Genomic DNA, 12,839 nt, shown 5'->3' with positions numbered 1-12,839 from the left:
TTCTTACCCCATTCCGGAGCAGAGACCCCATTCTGTCTATATCACTTCTTTGTTCCCCCATCCACATGTTGTCATTTCTCTAAAATGCCCAGAAAAGGACAGAAGTCGTGATCGATTTATCAGGAAAGTTCTTTCTAAGCGTTGGCTATGCCCAGGAACCCTACACCGTGCGTGTTAACACGCATGCACTAAGTGAAAAGGGGAAGTGCACGCATTCCCTAAGTGCATGCATGTCACTAAGGCATCTAAGTGCAGTTGGCCTGCACAGAAACATGGGTATGGTACCCATGCAGTCAGTACTCTCCTCTCCATGAAGGAAGACAGGCAGCTCAGCTGCTGCCACCTCGACATCACATGTTAATATTATCAAAATTAAATACTGCCTTGACTAGGAGAGGATTAGCTCATGTTTTAAAATTTGTTTTTCCTTTTCTTTTTTTCTTGCCGTTAAACTGACCGTTTTAAGTGCCTAGTTCTGTGGCATTAAGTACATTCGCAGTGTCGTGCAGCCATCACCACCATCCATCTCCAGGACGTTTTCATCTTCCCAAACTGAAACTCTGTCCCCATTAGACATTAACCCCCAGTGCCCCGGCCCCAAGCAAGGACTACTCTGCTTTCTGTCTCTATGAATCTGACTCCTAGGTCCCTGTTATAAGTAGAATAATATGGTATTTGTCCTTTTGTGACTGGCTGATTTCACTTAGCATAATGTCTTCAAAGTTCATCCATGTTGTAACAGGTATCGGAATTTCCTTCCTTTAAAGGCTCAATAATATTCCACTGTGTGGATGGATCACATTTTGTTCAACATTCTTCTCTCTGTGGACATTTTGGTTGCGTCTACCTTTTGGACATTGTGAAAATGCTGCTATGAACACTGGTGAACAGATATCTGTTCAAGAACCTGCTTTCAATTCTTTTGGGTATATAACCAAGAATGGAATTGTTAGGTCATATGGTAATTGCATGTTTAATTTTTTGAGGAACCACCCTACTGTTTTCCACGGCAGCTGTACCATTTTACATTCCTACTAACAGTGCATATGGTTTCCAGTTTCTCCACATCTCACCAACACTAGTTTTTTCTAATTTTTAAAAAATAATAGCCATCCTTAATGGGTGTCAAGATTTTGTTTTTTTGACAACATGAAACTAGAAAGCCATATTTGAGAGCTTTGCCTGTTCACATTTTCTAGAGCTCATCTTTGAAAGTGTTGCCGATAGAGGGAAAGGTCATGGAATTGTTCCCACTTACTGCCACTCAAGGGTGGTTGGAGGACTCCCACATCTTTCAAAGCTTTGTCACGTGGAAATAAATGATCATTATGCAAAATTGTAAATAAGGAGTCCACCTTCATCTACTGGCCTCCTGAGTCAGCTGACTTGGCAAATTCTTTTCACGTGCCACCCAGACATGGGCCTGTAGAAAAGTCTGGGTCTCCACAATTCTGCTCACTTCCTCTGCTCAAAAATGGCCAAACATGGTAGCATGCTGCGGGGGGTAAGGCCAGATAGAACCTCTGCATATAGCTTCAAATCCAAAGCTCCCAAAAGCAAAGCAAGAGTTGGAGTAATTTCTGATGAAGTAGGGCTATGCATCTTTCAGGCTTTGAAGGTCACATTTAGGCCAGGACTTTGTGATCATTTCCTGGACTGCCCACTTCCCCTTTTCCCATGCACCTAGCTCTCCATCACTGAGTCAAGGTCTACGGGCTCTGTGCGAGTCCATGCTGCCCAATTTCTAATCCAACCTGAAACTCGGTTCACATGGGGTGAAGGACTGAAGGATGAAAGAAATGGAGAAATGCTGCCCCTTTCTTCCACTCTCTGTCTTAGAACCTGTTATTCTGCTGGGAGTCAGGAGCCAGGGAAGGCTCAGCTCGGGGCACTGCATGGGCTCTCAGGACCGCCACGCAGGCACGCGGGCCTGGGGTGGAGGTGTGATCTCTTTGGACATTTTAGCTCTCAACAACCTCACTGATTTTGCTGGGAGAAGCTAACATGATAAGCCCTCATCCAACAACAACAAAGCGCAATCAGACAAAGCAGCGCCTGTCATTGTGGGCAAAATTCACGAGATCAAATCAAAACCTAAACTTTTTCAACTCCTTAGGAAGAAGCAGAAACTCTTTCTCTGGGGGCGGGGTGGGGTGGGCTGCTTTCATTCGCTGCCCCCTTCAAGCTCACAAGCCACCAGTTCAGAGCATACGCACACTGTTGCTTTGCCCAGCAGGCCCAGCTTGTGGGATTTGACAACCCCCAAGGGACAGAAGAGGCTGAAAGTACAAATGGGCTCAGGAGAGGTTTCCATAAATTTGTGCTATGGGACCATGAATGGATTTGAGAGAGGGAAGCTGGGGAGGGTGCAGGAAGGAGGGGCAAGGATGCAGTGGAGCCCCCTTAGGACACATCCCTTGCTCACCCCAAGGGTCACATCTCTGACCTGCATTGCTCCTCTGGCACCATCCTGCACTCAGCGACAATGCTGGCTGTAGGTGTTAGGGTCACAGCGGAACGGTGCAAATCCACTGTGACCCTCCATCTGCCCTAGACATTTTTTCTATTTTGCTAACTTTTCACTTGGGGTCACAACAGTAGCTGACCACTTCACTTTCAAACCTGTTTTACATGTGGAAGTGGACGGCCTCCCCTTGAGGTAGTCTACATTTTGGGTTTGTAGATATTCATAAGCAGTTAAGTTTAAAGGAACATAACACAATGATTTATTTCTGTCCTCTTTGACTCTTTGAAAACTGAAATCAGATTCCTTTCCTTGCTTTACAGTGACAAATATGCAGCTTGTTTCAATGACCTTAGTATAAAATAATTTACATACTTCATTTTTAAAAGTCTCATTTGGGGCACCCCAACTTCAGCAAAGTTTCGTGTTCCTTTTCAGGTATGTAAAGACAAAAGGAACAAACAAAAAACCAAACAAAAACTTCACAGGAGGTTTCTGAAAATGGTTGCCTTTCCAGCTTTCATGAGTCAATTGTCAAGCAATTAAAAATTAAAGCTAGTGATCACCATTAAGGCTTCAGTAGTTGTGGCTCACGGGCTCTAGAGTGCAGGCTCAGTAGTTGTGGAGCACGGGCTTAGTTGCTCCGTGGCATGTGGGATCTTCTCGGACCAGGGATCGAACCTGTGTCCCCTGCATTGGCAGGCGGATTTTTAAAAATTAATTAATTAATTAATTTTTGGCTGCGTTGGGTTTTCGTTGCTGCATGTGGGCTTCTTCTAGTTGTGGCGAGCAGGGGCTACTCTTCGTTGAGATGCGCAGGCTTCTCATTGCAGTGGCTTCTCTTGTGCGGAGCACGGGCTCTAGGGTGCAGGCTCAGTAGTTGTGGCACGCGGGCTTAATTGCTCCGTGGCATGTGGGATCTCCCCGGACCAGAGCTCGAACCCATATCCTCCACATCGGCAGGCGGATTCTTAACCACAAAACTACCAGGGAAGTCCTGGCAGGTGGATTCTTAACCAATGTGCCACCAGGCAAGTCCCAAGAAAACATTTTTAATCTTACAGTACAGTACGTTGAACAGTACTGTAGTACAGTACAACAGCTGGCATACAGGGGCACGTGCGCATCTTTGAAAGCTCACAACTTGGAGGTTAGTATGTAGGGGACTTATTGTAAACTTTGTCTAATTATATTTCCTCCCAAAGCAGCTAAAAAATGTTTCCCCAAACTAAATAGTTCTTTGCTGCCCAATTTAAAAAAAGAAAGGAGAAACTAAGCTTGTATGTACAATCATGCTTAAATACAAAATAAAGATGCTTAGGGACTTCCTTGGTGGTCCAGTGGTTGAGAATCCATCTTGCAATGCAGGGGACACCGGTTCGATCCCTGGTTAGGGATCCCAACGTGCCGCAGGGCAACTAAGCCCACGCGCCACAACTACTGAGCCTGAGCGCCACAACTAGAGAGAAGCCCGCGTGCCGCAACTAAGACCCAACACAGCCAAAAACGAATAAATAAATAAATTTTAAAAACAATAATAATTTTAAAACAAAATTTTAATTTTAAAACAAAAAACAAAATAAAGATGCTTATTCAGGAAAATGTCCTCATGTCTGGTAGAGAAGACGTGTACAAGGCGAGGCTGGAGCTTGGACACATGGGCTCTTTGAAATCAGACTTTCCTGCCCCGCTTCTTCCTTAGTGCAGCCCAGAGCTTCCCCCAGAGGCCTCTGCTCTTGCATTTCAGCAGTACTACCCTTTGAAATGAAATCTGTGATGCTTCTCACCAGAATTTGTAAAAGACAGAGGCGAAGAAACTTTCCTCATTACATGGGGAGCAGTGCCGCCCTGCCCTGCCTCTTAGCCTCAAAACAGCAGAAGAATTAAGGGAAGCTGGTGAAAGGACTTTCAAGTCCAAGGTCACAGGCCCTTTCTTGACAATGTGTGGTATATCTGATTCCAAGGGGGTCTAGTATTCTGGCAAGATAGTGGTCACTTGCTTTTAAAGGGTCATGAACGAGGTTGAGGCTAGGAGCAGGCTCGCACGCTGCCATTTCTCCTGACTCTCTTCCTCCAGTGGAAAATGGAGCCGGCGTAACTTCGACAAGAATAGGGAATTCTCTCGGTCTAACTAACCTGGTTTTATCATTTTGGTTTTCAATGGGAGGTCACGGTGTGAAGGGAAAGATTTTAATTTGCAGTGTTAATCAAGACAGCAGTAATTCAAGGTTCTGCTCTACTGAGCAGTCGAGTCCAACCTTGGAAGTCCAAACCAAGTGACCACGATGAACCAGTGTTCCTGGTGGCGTTGGCACCGGGTGGCCGGCAAGGCCGGCCCTCACTTGCCCTCCATCCTTTCTCTCCGCCCATCAGCAGAAGTCCCTCTGGATCTAGAAAGCCAGGCAGCCCTCGGCCAGTTGCAAGCGGCGGGGTTGGGGCCCAGCTGAACGCAGGCAGCATTTGTTACTGCCGTTTCTTACTCAGCACACACGTGGGATGGTGCAGCCCCCTGCATGGCTCCCAGCACCTCTGCCGTCTGTGCTTGGAGGGAGAATGGCCAGTATTGTTCCCTCCCCACTGGCCAGGGTGCTCGGGAAGCTGCAGCCGGGCCTGGCTGCTCTGCTCCTTTTGGGGGTCACCAGTCTGTGTCTGCCACTTGGCCTCCCTGACACCCCACGGCTGGAGGGCACTCCCCCACCCCTCCTCTGCAAGCCACCATCCAACTCTGGGAGCCGGAGACGAGCCTGGCAGTCTAAACGCATTTCACTGAGCACTGAGTTTCAAGAGCTTTCTCGAAACAGTAGAGCTAACATCGGTGCAGCATGATCGTGTGCCAGGCCCTGGGCCAGGCACTTTTACCTCATCTCGTTGAATCCTCTCAGCAGCCCCATTTGATAGGTATACTAGTATCTCCATTTTGCAGATGGAGAGACTGAGGCACAGAGAGAGGAAGGAGCGTGCCAAATGAAAAAGTGGCAGAGCCGGGATTTGGACCTCAGTGATCCAAGCCTCAAGCCCAGTCCCAGGGCCCGCACCCTGCCAGGAACCAAGGGCCAAGGCCCCGCTGCCCCTGGCTCTGTGCCGTCTCCCTCCAGGCCCTGGGTGCTGGGAGTGCTGTGCTTCAGAGGCTCAGTCCCCAGGGACAAGAGGCACCCACGGGTGAGGGTGACAAGAGGGCTTCCTCACGGTCCCACTTCAGACCGAGGTGCCCAGATCCCCCTCCTAGGCCCAGCCCTCCAGGAGGGTGGATAGCAATTTCTCCTAACGAGCCCATGCCTCCGCCATTGCTGGGTGCTCACTGCTGCCTAAGCATGGGAGACGGGCGGCTGGCATTAAAGGCAGAAAACGGGGCAGACGCAGGCGAGGGCTCATCCAGCCTTCCCAGAGGCAGGTCCCCTCTCTCGCCCCTCTCAAAATCTCTCCAAACCATATCACGCGCCTCTTTGGTCTATTTCTCTGCAGCTGCCCACCCGCCACCCACCCCCCTCCAGCCTGCCTCAAGGATCAGATTTCAGGCTTTTTTGTTCTTATTCCAACTGGCCACCATCCTCGTTCCTCCTCCCCGCCATGCTACACTCCCAGCTCTGCAATCGCACGTGCACCCAGGGCACTCGTGCTGCCTCTTGCTTCCCTGACTCTTCCAGAGCACAAGTCTCATCTCCTGGACAGAACTGCTTCTGCCTTTGAGTAAATGTCAGTTCCTCTGCCAGTGGCTGACAGTCAAATTGAAGTCCTAACCCTGATGTTCACAATACCTTAAGGTATCCTCAATGGTTTTCAGCGACCATTATGGAAACAAAATTCATTTTGCCCCACTTCGATTAAAAACAGAGAGAAGTCACCCAGCCTTGGGAGTAGGGTGGGGAATACAGTGAGGAGATTTGGGGGCCTTGAAAGTCAACACACCAGGGCTGGGTGTCACAACTCCATAGTCCCTTCCTTAATAATTCTAGGTCCACATCCCTTATCTGTAATTTCAAGGCCAAAAGCTCTGAGAGCCTATTTTATTTTTATAAATTTGGTGCCAAAATTTATTTGGGAACAAAACTCGACCTGGGCTTAGTTAAATATTCATATTTCTCTGAAAAAATAATAAAATGTGCCCCAGATTCCACCAGAGGGTTGTGTCATATTTGGTATATGCACCATATTACTTTTCTAAAGTCCCCAAAGTTCTGAATTTGGAAACGCGTCTGACCTCAGGGGTTCCAGATCCAAGTCCGGGAGCCCACGCGTGCCGTACCTGGGCATGGAGTGTGGGCCGGGCAGGGGTCTGAGCGGTATCGGTTCAGCATCTCCTGTCTTTCAAGGCCCTACGAGATGGGGCCCACCCCTTTCCCCAGGTACAGCTGAGGCTCAGGGGGCTTAAGTGACACTGCTCCTGGCACAATGCCCACTTAGAGTTGGTGTCCGGACTCGAACCCCAGTCTGTCTGCCTCCAGTGCCCTTGCCATGCTGAACTGCTGCCCTGATGCCTGATGGCATTTACCTTTTACCTTCAGTGCAAGCAAGCAGGTCACTGAAATTGGATCGCTCACGTAACTGGTAAAGTGAAATCCCCCAAGCTGAGAAAGATTAGTCTGAAAATAAGAATGAGCTCCTTGCGACACCTGGATTTGGCATTTCTGGTTTAAGATGAATGCCCAGTCCTTCTGTGGTAACCACTACCATCCACAGAGGTGCAACGAGCTAGTCAACGCCATCCAGGGGGTAACGAGTGTTTCCTGAGGCTCAGCTTGGCCATCAGTAAAACACGGCAAGTTCTCCCTGCTGGGAGCAAGAAGCATGTACTTCCTCACCACGGGGGCCTCAAACACTCGCCTCTTCCTTTCTTCCACCTTCTCCTGGCCAGGTGACCAGAGCTCGGTTCTTAGGCCTTAAACTGAATGCGGAAAGGCCATGAGAAGGAACAGTGGAGCTGCTGATGTGCCCGTTTGGAGGCCTCGTCAGTGCATTTTGGCTAAAAGAACGCCGTGCACAGAGCAGGGTGCTGGGAAGTGGGGCGGAGCCAGCGTGAAAGCACGAAGGCGGCTCCTTCCCCTCGCCCAGCGGGCCTGCGGTGGCCTAGGCAGGGCGGGGCCTAGGACAAGAAGAGCCCACGAAGCTAGTGGGCCCCACCACTGCTGTCCATCTCACTGGCAGGCATGGGGTCTGGAGAGAGCACTGCTCATATGCTGTCCCGACACAGCCCCAGGTTTGAGAACCATCTTAGCCCCCGGGAAACAGATCTGGAGACTCAGGACGAGGAGTCGGGCTTTCGTTGGCAGGTCTTGCACCAGGCTCTGTTTGGAGTGCTTCAGATGCACAGAATCGACGCTTCTAATCCTCAAACAACCTACCATCACACCCACTTCGTAGAAGAGGCAACAGTTAGGAGGTCAAGGCAGGAACAGAGGGCTCTGGAGGCAGGGCCCCGTGTGTGGGGTTACAAGTGTGAGCTCTCTAGCCAGACTCCCTGCTCTGGCCCCGACTTGCTGTGTGACTGTGGGCAACTCTGGGGACTTCTCAGCTTTAAAGAGAATGATAACAGCCCCTACCTCTGAGGACTAAGACGAGAAAAGGCAGGTGAAGTACCAGGTAGCACGCTCAGCCCCTGGGCACTGGCCAGTGCTGGCTGGGAAGGTAGCTCTTGGCAGCAAGAAGCATCCCATCGGGGAGCCCAGCCTCTTGCCTCTGTTGGCAGAGGTCACCTGAGCCCCTCCTGGCCTGGGGAGCTTGGCTGCATGCGCTTTCTCCCGGACACTTCCTCCAGCCCCACCTAGGGAATCAGTCGGATGTGATTTTCACGACCCTCATCATTAAGGATTCTCTCTGTGAGCCAGCTGGTCTGGCTCCGAGGCAACACAGTCAGGCTACACATGTTCCCCACTGAACACAAAAGAAACCAAAAAGGCTCACAGTGTTAGATGGTGACACGGCTCCAGGCTGAGGATCTTGCCTGCTAGGATAAGGGCTCCAGTGCGGATGCTGGCACTCCCCCAAGCCAGCTGCAGAAGTCCACGAAAACAGCTGGCAACAGGCCTATAACAAAATCAAACCAAAGTGCTCCTGAACTGTGGACAAGGGCTGGCCGCTCACCCTGGCCACCCCCACGGGTGCTCCCATTGAAGGACCGATCCCTTGTGTGCAGCACTCTGCTTGGTGAGGCTTCATGAGACCTGGATGAAAAAGACACGGTCTCTCTCCTCTGGGGACTGCCACAGCCATGGTCATCCAGGGCCCTCATCAAAGAGGTCAGCCCCCACCAGGAGCTTCCCTTGGGACACATTCCCAGACAAGCACTTTACGGCCACCTACTCCTTGGCTTCTCTACAGAAGAAGGAGGCAGAGTCGGAGACGGAAGTCCAGAGGACAGTTGGGGAAAAGCTTCCTGGGGGGCGGGGGGGATAGTGACTGAGACTTAGGACCTGTAAGAGTGGGACAGGAGAGCAAAGGTGGGCAGGGAAGGTCAGACACAGGCAACAGTGGGAGTCAAGGCCAAGAACACAGAGTGGGCCGGGAGTGGCAAGCACTTTGGGGCCCGATGGAGACTGAGTCTAAGGAGGTAGATGGAGCTTATGGGCCTCCAGAATCTTCCGAGCAAGTGTGAACACGATCAGGTCTGTGTTATAGCAAGGTAATTCTCAGAGAAACGAATGGTTTATTGGAGCAACCAGTTTAAGAGTCAACTGTACGAGTTTGGACGAAGAATCAAGAGGGCCTGAACTTGGGCAGGCCTGAGAGCAATGGAAAAGAGGAAGCACGAAAGACGGTATTCGGGGCAGGGAGACATCTGACGTGGTTCCCAGGGATCCCTGCCTCCTGGTACCCTCCCCAGCCTGTAATCCCCTGCTGGTATTCACAACTTCATGCTCGCGTCTAATGAACAGAATACCGCACACGTGATGCAATGTCACTTCCCAAACTAGGTTATACAGACTGTGACTTCTGACTTGCTGGCACTCCCCCTGCCTCTCTTGCTGGCACATTCTCTCTTGCTTGCTCTGAGGAAGCTGGCTGTCATGTTGTGAGAGCCTCTATGAAGAGATCCACGTGGCAAGGAACCAAGGGAGGCCTCTGGCCAACAGCTCATGAGGGACCGAGACCTCAGTCCAACAACCCACAAGGAACTGCTTCCTGCCAACAACCACAGCAGTGAGTCTGGAAGCCAGTCCTTCCCAGTTGAGCCTTAAGATGACTGCAACCTTGTGAGAGACCTGGGCCGAGAAGGCCCTGCTAAGCTGTGCCAGGATTCCCAGCCCCCAGAAACTGTGAAGTTATGTATGTATCTTGTTTTAAGCAGTAGTTACGGGCTAATTTGTTATGCGGCCATAGGTAACTAATACAGGCAGGGGTCAGAACAAATGAAAAGTGGGAACTATGATAGACACTGCCCAGGGAGAAGTAGCTGAACTGAGTGATTGACAAGACTGTAGGAGATGAGAGAGACATCATGGGGATTTTGAGAAGAGCACGGGCTCTGGAGCAAGCCCGCCTGCCTTCAAGTTGCTGCTGGGCCTCTCGCTAACTGTGTGACTCTGGGCGAGTCATTTCAACACTCTGAGCCTCAGTTACTTCGTCTGTAAAATGGGGATGGTAAGAGTAACTACCTGACACGTCTCTGACATTTTCATTTAGGACCTGCCTCAGCACCTGGTGCAGGGGTGAATGGCACGCTGCCGCTGCCCACCAGACATTTGCTGTGACACTTCTAGAAGGCTCGGTGTGCAGCCTTATGCCAGCAGGGAGAAAATTTAAATGCTTCAGTGCAATTTCCTTGTATCCTATGAAGGCTTCACTGGTCCTGGGTGAGGGAACGTGCCTCACGGCCCAGTTCTGTGTGATTCTGACTCATCTGCCCTGGTTCCTTACCCTGGCGGCACCTTGTGGGTGAACTTTTCTTCCAGGGAAGCTAAGCAACCTGCACAGGAACTGAAACCATAACCTTGACCTCGTGGATACTGCGCTTTGACTGCGCAGAATAAGTTGGCTTCAATAGACTTTTCCAGAGTGAAGTCCACTCTTAAAGAGGACTATAGCCTGGATCTGCCTCCAAAGGCGGCTCTCAATACCATGAAACATGGTTCTTATTTCCAAAACCAAGGGACTCAACCAGAGATGAGATCGGCTTACCTGTCTGGGCAGAGAAGGCATGGAATCCGAGGCCACCGACCGCTGAACACGCTGCGGCTGCTGCGTCACGTGCTGCAGAAGGAACGAAGCAGCGTCCGGCTGCTGCTGCAGCTGCAAGCTGGTTGTGGCCGTGGACGAGGCCGTGGCAGAAGAGGCCGGCGTCAGCGTCGGCTGCTGCAGGTAGTGGAGCAGGGCAGGCTGCCGAGACGCGGCGGGCACCGAGGGCATCTTCGGGGGGCCCGGCTCAGAGACGAAATGTGACAAGGGCTTGGTGTGGCCGAAAGTAAAAGGCTCCGGGGCTCCCGGGCTGGGGGCGGCCAGCCCCTGCTGCATGATCAGGCTCAGGGTTCTGGGTGAGCTGCTGGCCATGGGCTTGAGGATGGCACTGGCTGGCGGAGGCGGAGGCGGCGGCAGCTGCAGCTGCGGCTGCTGCGGGCCGAGCGGATTGCTGGTGGGAGTGAGGCTCCGGATCAGGGGGCACTGTGGGGTGAAGGACTGCTGCGGCAGGCCGGGGCTGGACAGCTTCTCTGGGCGGTAGGGAGTGGAGGGCCCCGGGTTGCTGGTGGGCAGAGTGGATATCAGGTGCCCTTGAGGCTGTTTGATGGTGGAGGACACCAGGTTGGCAAGGATGGAGGGCTGCGGGCTGAACTGCGGCTGCTGCTGGAGCGCGGGGCTGGGGAGTTTCTCGGGGGCATAGGTCATAGCCGGCCCCAGGGCAGCGCCGCTGCTGGGCGCCGCGCTGGACAATAAGGCATTGGGAGAGCCCTGCAGAGCGCTCGCCGGCAGGCTGCTCGATGACATGCAGGACACCATGAGGCCCTGAGGGCTGAACGGCTGCAGCGGCTGTGGTGAGGGCAGTGGGCGGTAAGGCGGGGAGAGGCCGGGAAGAGGCAGGCCAGACCAACTGGGAGCCGGGCCCTGCTGCTTCGTGCTAGAGCCCTGCTTGCTGGCCGCCAGCGCCTTCAGCTGGTGGGCGTGATGCCACTGAGGCACTGGGAGCGGCGGCAAGGCAGCCGCGGGGAGCGGCGCCTGGACCTGGCTCTTGGCCTGCGCTGTTGAAGAACTGGGGGAGACCATCTGCTTACTGGTGGAGGGAATGACGTAGCTGATCCCCGCGGAGGAGGGCGGGATTTGAAGCGACACCCCAGGGGCCTGGCTGCAACTGGAAGCGAAGTCCTTGCTGGAACCAAGGCTCTCCAAGTGTGGCATCTGAACCGCAGGCTTGGGAGTCACGCCTAGGGTTGCCGGGGGGTGATCTAAGACCAGCGGTTCTTCTGGCTTGCTCCCCAGGATTTTTTCCAGGTCGAGCTCACTCGGAGAAGGTTCTTGAATTTTTGTTAGCTCCTCCAGCAGATCCTGAAGTTCCTGGTCCACAGCAGGCACAGTGTTGGTCTTGTCATAGTAAGAAAGAGGGGGGCCTTTCAGTCCCATTTCCGCAGTTGGTGGCACCCCAAATGGTGAGCCCATTACGCTGCCGTTCATGGGGTTATTTTCGAGTAGTAATGAATGGCCAGCTGCTCCCATCGCTGCAGGGCTAGGGTTCATGGGTAACGCAGGAACCTGCAGCTCTGCACAGGCTGTGCTGGGATGGGCGCCGGGGCCCATCGAAAGGGTGACATCTTCAAGGCATGGTCTCTTAATTTTATTAGGGTAACCTCCTTCGGCCATGCCTGAAAGCTGGAAAGTTTCTTCTTCCTGTCTCCTCTTAATGGTTCCCTGTGGCTGGAAGAGAAAAGAGGGGTGGGGAGGAAGGAAGGGAGGGAGGGAGGGAGGGGGGAGAGAGGGAGGGAGGGAGAGGGAAGGGGGGAGGCAGAGGAATGTTTATAAAGGCTTGGCACATTAAAGCTATTGAACAGGAAACTTGCAAGATAAAACAGATCTCTCAGTTTCAAGACTTAGAAAGAGTTGTCAAAACTATACAATACAGCCTATTTTTAGAACCATGATGCTTGTTTGTTTGTTGCTGTCTTTCATTTAGACTGTCGTGTTACAGTTCAAATAAAGCATTATGCTGTCTCTACACCAAACACTACAGAAAGTCACGCGAAGGATATTCTCTGCCCACTTAAAGGAGCTTTCAGCGAAACTGTGCAGGAGGCACGGCGTGCCCTGGGCTGCGGGCAGGCATTGGAGGGCAAAGGAGAATCGCTAAGAAACTTGCAATTCCCACCTGTCTACTGGTAACCTGAGTTTTAAAAAGGAAAAGCGTGACGTAGACATTGAACTTTTAGGTTGCTTCCATGTCTTGGTTAAATGCATCAGG

At 52.0% G+C, this 12,839-nt stretch overlaps 1 protein-coding gene across 5 annotated transcripts in view; it reads right to left on the bottom strand.

Annotated features, from left to right (window-relative positions):
- MAMLD1 (mastermind like domain containing 1) overlaps window positions 1-12,839 on the bottom strand; it is a gene marked incomplete at both ends in the record, with an annotated part of 51,336 nt that overhangs the window by 23,317 nt on the left and 15,180 nt on the right. The window contains 2 exons of one of the 5 annotated variants that reach the window (XM_079727311.1): window positions 8,363-8,485; window positions 10,577-12,298. In XM_079727311.1, coding sequence (XP_079583437.1) covers window positions 8,363-8,485; window positions 10,577-12,298 — 1,845 coding nt within the window. The remainder of the gene's footprint in view (window positions 1-8,362; window positions 8,486-10,576; window positions 12,299-12,839) is intronic. The other 4 variants (XM_079727312.1, XM_079727313.1, XM_079727314.1 and 1 more) reach the window with 4 other exon arrangements.

Source organism: Hyperoodon ampullatus (genome assembly GCF_949752795.1).
Source record: "Hyperoodon ampullatus genome assembly, chromosome: X".
Taxonomy (NCBI): domain Eukaryota; kingdom Metazoa; phylum Chordata; class Mammalia; order Artiodactyla; family Ziphiidae; genus Hyperoodon; species Hyperoodon ampullatus.
The sequence above is the reverse complement of the archived record's forward strand: the minus strand, read 5'-3'. Positions and strand labels throughout refer to the sequence as shown.